An 8,951-nucleotide genomic window follows, 5' to 3' on the forward strand; every position below is an offset into this window, starting at 1 on the left:
GGAGCGTGGGGGCGGGGTCAAGTATCTTGCATAGGAAGTTGCTGCTCTAAAGGCTGAGTCCATAGAGACTTCTTGTGTCTTTCAGGACACCATCCAGCAGTTGGAAAATGAGCTTCGGGGAACGAAGTGGGAAATGGCCCGTCATTTGCGAGAGTACCAGGATCTCCTCAACGTCAAGATGGCCCTGGACATCGAGATCGCTGCGTACAGGTACGTGGTCGCCCCGGTCTCGGCTGAGGAACCAACCACAACTGCAGTGGCTGCTTCCTCAAAGCCTTCCCAACTCGAACTTGCAAGAGTCTTGGCTCAGAGACCAGATTCCCTTGCGCAATTAAAAAGAAAATAAGGCCCAAGAATTGCAAATGCAGTTTTACCATTTTTATTCACCTTTAAAGGGTGAATATGAGTTGAAATTAAAAATGTTTTTGAATTGCTGGGGGGCACACTAGTAGGCTTAAACTTTTTAAATATTTTATTTATTTTTATTTTATATGTATGTGTGTATGTGTACCCATGTCATGCAGTGCCTGCGGAGGTCAGATGATGGTGTCGGATCTCCTAGGACTGGAGTTATAGATGGTTGTTAGCCACTATGTTGGTGCTGGGATGCAAACTAGGGTCCTCTGCAAGAGCCCTCAGTGCTCTTACCCACTGAGCCATCATCCCTCCAGCCCTAGGCTTAAACTTTTTATTAAAAATGCTTTTGGACATTTGATAGGCAGGTGAAGTTTTAATTTTTAAATGTTTCATCTGATGGTTCCAACTTCTCAATTTTATACTGCCAAGGACAAACACCAGGACACTGCACTTCCGTTTCTCTCTTACAGCTTACTGTTGCCATCATCTGGCTGAGAATAGATTAGACTTATTGGAATAAGAATATATTATATTAGAAGAATATACATACATTCATTTTTATATATGTAGGAAATACAGATGTATTATATTAGACTAATGTATAGTGTAGTTTATATAACTAACTATATGTTAAGTATGATACTTATCTACAAATATCTTATATGTTAAGTATGATACTTAAATATTCAGGTCTATAGAAACATATAGAACTAAATGTAGAGACATACATAAGTATGGTCTCTGTTGATAGATACTGGCTAGAGGTCTTCTAATTAATGCAGCCTTGATGTTAACTAAATTCAAAGAGCACAGTCCTTGATTAAACAATAATTTCCAATGAGGTAGAAATATGCTTAATGGTTTTATCTCAAATGTTTAAGGTGACACTAAAGGTCTGATGCTTTTCAGGTGGAAGAGACTGGCCACTAGGGAACTTCTTAGCACATTCATACTGCACCAAGGCCAAGCTTGCTCCAGAGTGGGACTTAAGAGACTGGGTGTGGTTAGCGGTTCACTGAGAGTAGCTAAGTACTGTAGTGGAGGACCAGGTGGGAGCCCAGGAAGCTCTGTCACTGACTATGATGTGATGGATGAGGAAATGGCAGCAGACACTACAGGGGTCTATGGAATCTTTTCCTTAAGTGATTCTGTTGATTCAAAAGCACATTACCCACATGATAATAAAACTTAGAACCCCTAATTAAACTTGAATGATGTTTTGTCTTCTTTGGTTCTTAGAAAACTCCTGGAGGGTGAAGAGACCAGGTTTAGCACATTTTCAGGAAGCATCACTGGGCCGCTGTACACACATCGACAGCCCTCAGTCACCATATCCAGTAAGATTCAGAAGACCAAGGTCGAGGCTCCCAAGCTCAAGGTCCAACACAAATTTGTGGAGGAGATCATAGAAGAAACCAAAGTAGAGGATGAGAAGTCAGAAATGGAAGACGCCCTCACAGCCATTGCAGAGGAGTTGGCAGCTTCTGCCAAAGACGAGAAAGAGGAAGAAGCGGGAGAAAAGGAAGAGGAGCAAGAAGCCAAAAAGTCTCCTGTGAAGTCTCCAGAGGCCAAAGAAGAAGAAGGAGAAAAGGAGGAAGAAGAAGGCCAGGAGGAGGAGGAGGAGGAGGAAGAGGAAGGTGCTAAGTCTGACCAAGCAGAAGAGGGAGGATCTGAGAAGGAAGGCTCCAGTGAAAAAGACGAAGGTGAACAGGAAGAAGAAGGAGAAACAGAGGCAGAAGGTGAAGGCGAGGAAGCAGAAGCTAAGGAGGAAAAGAAAACGGGGGAAAAGGGTGGAGAGGTGGCTGTCAAGGAGGAGGTCAAGGTGGAGAAGCCCGAGAAAGCCAAGTCCCCTGTGCCAAAATCACCTGTGGAAGAAGTGAAGCCCAAACCGGAAGCCAAAGGGGAGAAAGCCGAGCAGAAGGAGGAACAGAAAGTTGAGGCAGAAAAGAAGGAGGTAGCCAAGGAAGCACCCAAGGAAGAGAAGAAAGAGGAGAAGCCGAAAGACGTGCCAGACAAGAAGAAAGCCGAGTCCCCGGTGAAGGAGAAAGCCGCGGCTGAGGTGATCACTGTCACCAAGTCGGTAAAGGTGAGCCTGGAGAAAGAAACCAAAGAGGAAAAGCCCCCAGAGAAGGAGAAGCAGAAGGAGAAGGAGGAGGAGGGAGGGAGTGAGGAGGAGGGGAGTGAGCGCAGCCCACAGGAATCCGGGAAGGAAGACATAGCTATCAATGGAGAGGTGGAGGACAAAGAGGAGGAGGAAACTCAGGAAAGGGGCAGTGGGAGGGAGGAGGAGAAAGGTGTGGTCACCAACGGGTTAGATGTGAGCCCGGCAGATGGAAAGGACGATGATAGGAGTGAGGAGAAGGTGGTGGTGACCAAGAAGGTAGAAAAAATCACCAGCGAGGGAGGCGACGGTGCTACCAAATACATCACCAAATCTGTAACCGTCACTCAAAAGGTCGAAGAGCATGAAGAGACCTTTGAGGAGAAACTAGTGTCAACTAAAAAGGTAGAAAAAGTCACTTCACACGCCATAGTCAAGGAGGTCACCCAGAGTGACTAAGATTCGAGTCCATTGCAAAAGGTTAAGCCATATGACAATTTCAAAATGCATGTGATTGACAGCTTCAAAACAGGGCAGGTTCTCCCATGGGGGTGCCAGACACAGTATCTTCCTTTGTGCAATATGAGGGAACTGCATGCAAGCTCAGGGTGCCCCCTCCTCAGTCTTTGGGGGATTCAAATGCATGATCATGTATGTATGTACCTGGGGAATTTGCCAATTTCCTAAGCTGTTGGGAGGGGGGCACTTGGGGGGGATGTCTTGAGGTGTATTATGCAAAGTACCAACTGAGCCAAAAATAATTAAGTGAAACACAGAACTCTCTTAGCCTTAAGAAAGCTATATATGAATACTTATGTTTACCTCACTGGTGCATTTCAAATGGACGTCTGTTCATGGGAGAACCTTGCTGACGCAGTTCCCAACCTTATGTTGATCGATGTTAAACGTCACAGCAGTACTTGCTCAATAAAGGTCATATTGGAAACATAAGTCAACTGATTGGTGTTATGTTATTTCATGGGGAAATATCTGCTAGCAGAAGCTTCCTTTCTCCAAAAACAGATTGTAGCAATTGTTAATGACCTGCTGGTAACATTATTTCTCTAAGAGAATTCACTTGGAAAACAAATTGCTTAAGGTGTTTGCAATGTGTTGAAATATTTACTTAGCCCATGCTTCATCCCCAAACTTTAAAATTGTATTTCTGAAATAAAGATAAAAGCATGAGGGGTCCAGGGATTTGGGAGAAAAGTCTTCAAGTTCCAGGTGGTTCCATCTAAGAGTTCAGAGAATCCCAAGGTAAGAGGTACGATAATGGCGTCATAACTTATACCCTGGAGTCAATTCACAGACCAAGAAAGTCATGGTATGTGTGGCACTGTCTAGAAGAAGCACCAATACTCCTAACGAAGAAATATCCACTTTGATTAACACCTATATGTACACTTACCCCCATCACTGATTGCTGGTGTGGTTGGAAGAGATTTATACTGTTCGTGTTTTAGTAGTAGGAGGAAAATAATGTCAAAGATAAATAAAAATCATTGGGTAAAGAAAAATGAGATTCTTTGACACAGGTAATGAGCAATTTTTGGTGAAAAGCCCTGGTCTTGACCAAGGGAAATAATATTATTCTCATTTCAAAACTTAATTGCCTTAAATCTTTACACTCATGAATATATTAATTAGCAAATCTTTATTTTTCTTATCAATATGACCAGCCCAATGACATCATCCTTTGATACTCTTTTTAATGTTTTTTTCAAGACACTCCAATTCAAAACTCTACATGTACCCAGGAAACCTAAAGTTAATGGCAGTTTTTATAGTGATGTTTCTCAACCGTTAGCCTCATGCCAGAACGCAGTTTTTACTTACCTGCCTGTCATCTGTACACTTATCTATTTGTATCTTTTCTTTAAAATAACTCACAATTGACATTAAAGCACTCATTTGTTTTTTCAGAAGCAGTAATATCCATGGTACGCAAAGTAAAACAGGCTTATTTAAATATATCCAGCAAAAACGGACTCTGTGGAATTTAGAAATAAAAATGAGCATATTGGAGGGATCCCAGGCAACAACTGGAATAGAAAGATGAGCAGAGGAAGCAGGAGTTGCGAAGACCTGGGACTGTCTCCTAGGAACGGAGGCTGTAGTCAGCACTGAGAGTATTGCTACATGGAATTTCCAGAACAGAGGATAACACATTTGCCCCCAACCTTCCCCAAAGATAGGAGAGGCATCTTGTTTGACAGTACCATCAAAAGTGACTCCTATGATGGGGCACCAAGACACACACACACACACACACACACACACACACACACACACACACATGCCTGCTCACCTTCCACAGAGGCCTAGGAACTTACAGAAGTGAAAACAGGCTAACTCTACATGATATGATCTATATAAACTTTAAGTAGCTACTATATAAATAAACATTACTGTAAAAATACTCATTTGTCCCTAAAATCATCTACCAAATGAGAGGGCCAATGCTGGCCCCTGGGGTATAGAAACCCTTTTTTGTATTCTAATGTTATTTTTGTAGCATATACTATTTTAAAATAAGATTGATTGGCAGAACTCTGCAGGGCCACGACTGCAGACATCCTACCAGTTCCTGACTTTGTTTTCAGCCGCCTCATATTCTTTCCTAGGAACACTTCATGTGTTGTAAAAGACAGCATCATCGTTTTGACCACCTTCAAAGTAATGAAACAACACTCCTTTAGTCATCCATTCAGACTATTCTAAATAAGTCAAATGGCCTTGCAGATTTATTAAGTAAATGAATATGTATTGTGGACTAAAGCCTGGAGACATCTGTCTCAGTCATCTCTTATGGAATTGTTGATTCTATTGTGAATGCCAACCATTACACTATTGTTTAAAGAGAAAGCATTCTGAAATTCATGTTTCCAAATATATGCAGTGACAGGGATAATGTACATTTAATCTCTGCACAAACTTCTAAGCATTCAGGAAGTTAGAGGCTGCTTTCTCTAACTATTGAAAAAGAGAATATCTACTTGGCCAGTAGATTGCCTTTGAGGTAGTCTTCACTTTAAATATTGGGAGGAATATCAAAGCTAGTTAGTCCTCAGTGCTTTAATTTTTTTTTAAATTAATTATCTGGTCATCACTTAGGTGATTGTAGAATTGAGATTTAACCCAGAGTCCAGCTCTAGAGTGTCCTTTCTGAACCCCTCTACTACACTACCCCTTAGATCCACCACGGTGGCTATCTCAATTTATAAGGATGTCCAGCACAGTCCTTTTCAAACTAAAAGAGGGAAAACAGAGCCCTGTCTTAAATCTTCCATTTAATTTGCTTACATACCATTTGCATTTTTAAAAGTGATGTAGTGTTCTTTTGTCCAGGGCTCCATTTAAATTGTAAGGTGGCACTCACATGCAAAACCACACAGCTTACAATGCACACGAATGTGGCAAATGCTTTTCTCACAGTAAACTTGCATATTCATTTTTTTTTAAAAAGAAAGTTATTTCTAGTGTTTCATTCTGCCAGGCAGCACAGAGACAGTATTAAAACATTAGGATGCTCGTTTCCACAACAAATAAGTTGCTTGTTCCAGTTTGGAACAAGTTCTTTTTCCTGGTGGTTTATATAACTTGCCCAAAGGGAAACAGAAGCTGTTTTTAAGTTGATTACTTTATTAGGAATACACAAAATTCCTCCATTTTCAAGACCTCTCTATCCTTAGACGTATAGAGCTTTGACAAGGGATTGGATTAGAGTCACATGCAGGGTCACAGACAACACAGTTGTGTTTCTTGCAGTCATCATTATCCCTGTAAATTTCTCCTTCCTTATCTGTGAAACAGAGCACCTGAGGTCCCCCACTGACACCTAAGAAAGTTCCAGGACTCAGCCAGTGAAAGTGTTTGCTGTCAGACCTGATTACCTGAGTTTACTCACCGGATCCCACAGTGGAAAGAGAGAATCAACTCCCAAACATTATCCTCCAAATTCCACACATGTGCTATGGCCACACTCACATCATATGTGCACACATACATAAATACATACACATACAAACACACATAATAAGTTAAAAACAGAAAATTCCTATCACTGTAACAGGCACAGAGTGGATAAGCAAAACTTTTTTTTTGGATACAGTTAATTTTAAATCAGATCATAATGACAGCATAATTTATTTAATTTGAAGATAGGAAACTAATTGATATGTTACTTTGCATATATATGACTTCAAAGCAAATTATGATTATAGTATTTCATAAGTATAAAACATAAATGTGCTTGTTACACATATAGTTTCCAGCATATACATATCAGCATTATCCATGTGGAGAATTTGGGTGAAAAAATGGATTGAATTTTTCACTGCAGTGAACTACAGAAGCTACTTAGACACTCAAGGATCCACCTACATAAAAGTGTGTGTCTGTCTGTCTGTATGTCTGTGTGTCTGTGCGTCTGCGTGTGTCTGTCTGTGTGTATTTGTTATGTGGTACAGCATGTGACCAATGAGTAAGCACATACAAGAGGAAACCAGAGCAGAACTTTTTGTGTCTTCCTCTGTCACTCTCTCCCATGCTATCCTGAGATAAGATCTCTCACTGAACCAGCAACTCATTGATACTTAGTCCAGGCTGACTGACCAGTGAGCTCTCAGGATCCATCTGTCTCTGTACCCCTGTTCTGGGGTTATGGGCATGTATAGCCATGCCTGATTTTTTAAAATAAATAATTTATTGAGAAATTCGTACATGCATATAAGGTGTTTTGATCAAATCCATGCCCACTGCCTCCCTCCAACTCTTCCCGTATCTCACCATCATTTATTTCTGATAACTTCATGTGCTCTTTCTTCTTCTTTGATTTACTTTTTTATGGAACTTTTGGCTACTCTAACATTCCCCCTCTGAAGAAGTAACCTTAAAATCTTTTAGGGATTAGATAAAAGCTCCAAAATATTTTCGACATTTTTCGCCTTTGGAACAGAGTATGTTGCTAAGAGGCCCAAGGACATTTTGACTTTTAGCCAAGAAACTGGTTAAGTTTCTTTGGGGTCTTTTTACCCTAGCTGCCTAGCCAATTCCTACCTCCTATTCTTATCACAACATCCTCTGAAGAGGTTACCCAGATTGCAGATAGGGAATCATCAAGACAGAGACTGCTCTGGCCTCTTCCGTGCTGAACAGGGATGCAGGGTGAGGCAAATGGAGTACCCCTTCAGTGGGTCTATCTAAAAGACTCCCAAATTGCATCACTCTTATCACTAGGAGGAAAAGAAAGTCCTTGAGTTATGAATAGGAGATGTGAAGGAGAAGTAAAGGCAAGAGTAATTAGCATTACAAGTTCTAGACAGGAAACTAGAAAAAACTCAGAACAGGACAATTTTCAAATTTTCACGAGAGTCCATTGGAATTTCTTGACAAGGGCTTCCAAAAGCATCCCTCTAGTGGGTTCCTCCTCATTTTTCTTTTGTCTTCCAAGGCTGGACTCAAGAGTGATGGATTCAGGATTTGCTTTCAGGTATTTTGATAGCTGTTGGAGTGGTTAGAATCAGTGTTAGTTCCCTCTCAAAGGCTTCTAGGTAGGGGGAGAAAACAAATTTATCCATCATTTTAGAACAATAGCTGGTTGTCTCCCTTAGCTACAGGTGGGCACTACAGTATTGGAGACAAAGACTTGAAGTCTTACATCTGAGCAGTCTTACATTCTGGTTAGGAACAAAATCATCAATGAGAAATAATTGTCTAAATAAACTTTTTATATAGACTTAAGCCTAATTTGAACTCTTAAAGAAATATACTGATGACTTTACTCTTTGGTTGTACTTTCCTTTTGGGTGTTTAAGACCATACAGTTGGCCCAAATATATCAATCTATTTTTACACTTAAGGTCATTTGAGGATCTACTCCTCGGGGGTCACATGGGCTTGGGAGGACCTCCTGGCTCCTTTCTTTTACTGGATTTATATGAAGATAAGCCAAAGGTCCTGCTCGACTATGTCCGGCTTTACTTGGAAGCATGAATGAGATGTTTCCTCTGGGTCGAACCTGCTCTTTGTAGACTGGACACCAGTTCAAGTCCATCTCGTGGGGTCTCCATGTCCTCCCTGAACAGGAGGACAGGTGACTCACCATAGTTGCAGGACATTTTGAGAGATGTTCCATAGTCCCCTGGAACTTAGTCGACCTTGGAGGGCAAGGGGCAAAAACTGTCCTTTAAGTCCCTCTGACCACATTAGTATAGGCCTCAAACTGTGGCTGTTAAAAATCCAATAAGGTTAGTTCCACCAGCCTGGTACTTTTAATTATCATGTGTTATGTCGATAAGGCTTAGGTAAAGGACCAAATATTCTCATTGACTAGATAAACATTGACTAAATTTATATTTTGTTCCTTAAACTAGTTGACTAAACTATGACCATACACATTTTAAGATTATGTATATATTATTTTTGTCTCATCCTTTATATATTATAACAAACCTACACATCTTCATCACTTGCTTAGGCTTTCTCATAT

The 8,951-nt window shown here is 40.8% G+C and overlaps 1 protein-coding gene across 1 annotated transcript in view; it reads left to right on the top strand.

The window, feature by feature from the left end:
* Nefm (neurofilament medium) overlaps positions 1 to 3,409 on the top strand; it is a 5,299-nt gene extending 1,890 nt beyond the window's left edge. The window contains exons 2-3 of the mRNA XM_008850620.1: positions 86 to 210; positions 1,597 to 3,409. Of these exons, the coding sequence (XP_008848842.1) occupies positions 86 to 210; positions 1,597 to 2,917 (1,446 nt within the window). The 3' untranslated portion in view covers positions 2,918 to 3,409. The remainder of the gene's footprint in view (positions 1 to 85; positions 211 to 1,596) is intronic.
* The last annotated feature ends 5,542 nt before the right edge of the window (positions 3,410 to 8,951 follow it).

Source organism: Nannospalax galili, unplaced genomic scaffold (genome assembly GCF_000622305.1).
Source record: "Nannospalax galili isolate Female #2095 unplaced genomic scaffold, S.galili_v1.0 scaffold291, whole genome shotgun sequence".
Classification (NCBI taxonomy): Eukaryota; Metazoa; Chordata; class Mammalia; order Rodentia; family Spalacidae; genus Nannospalax; species Nannospalax galili.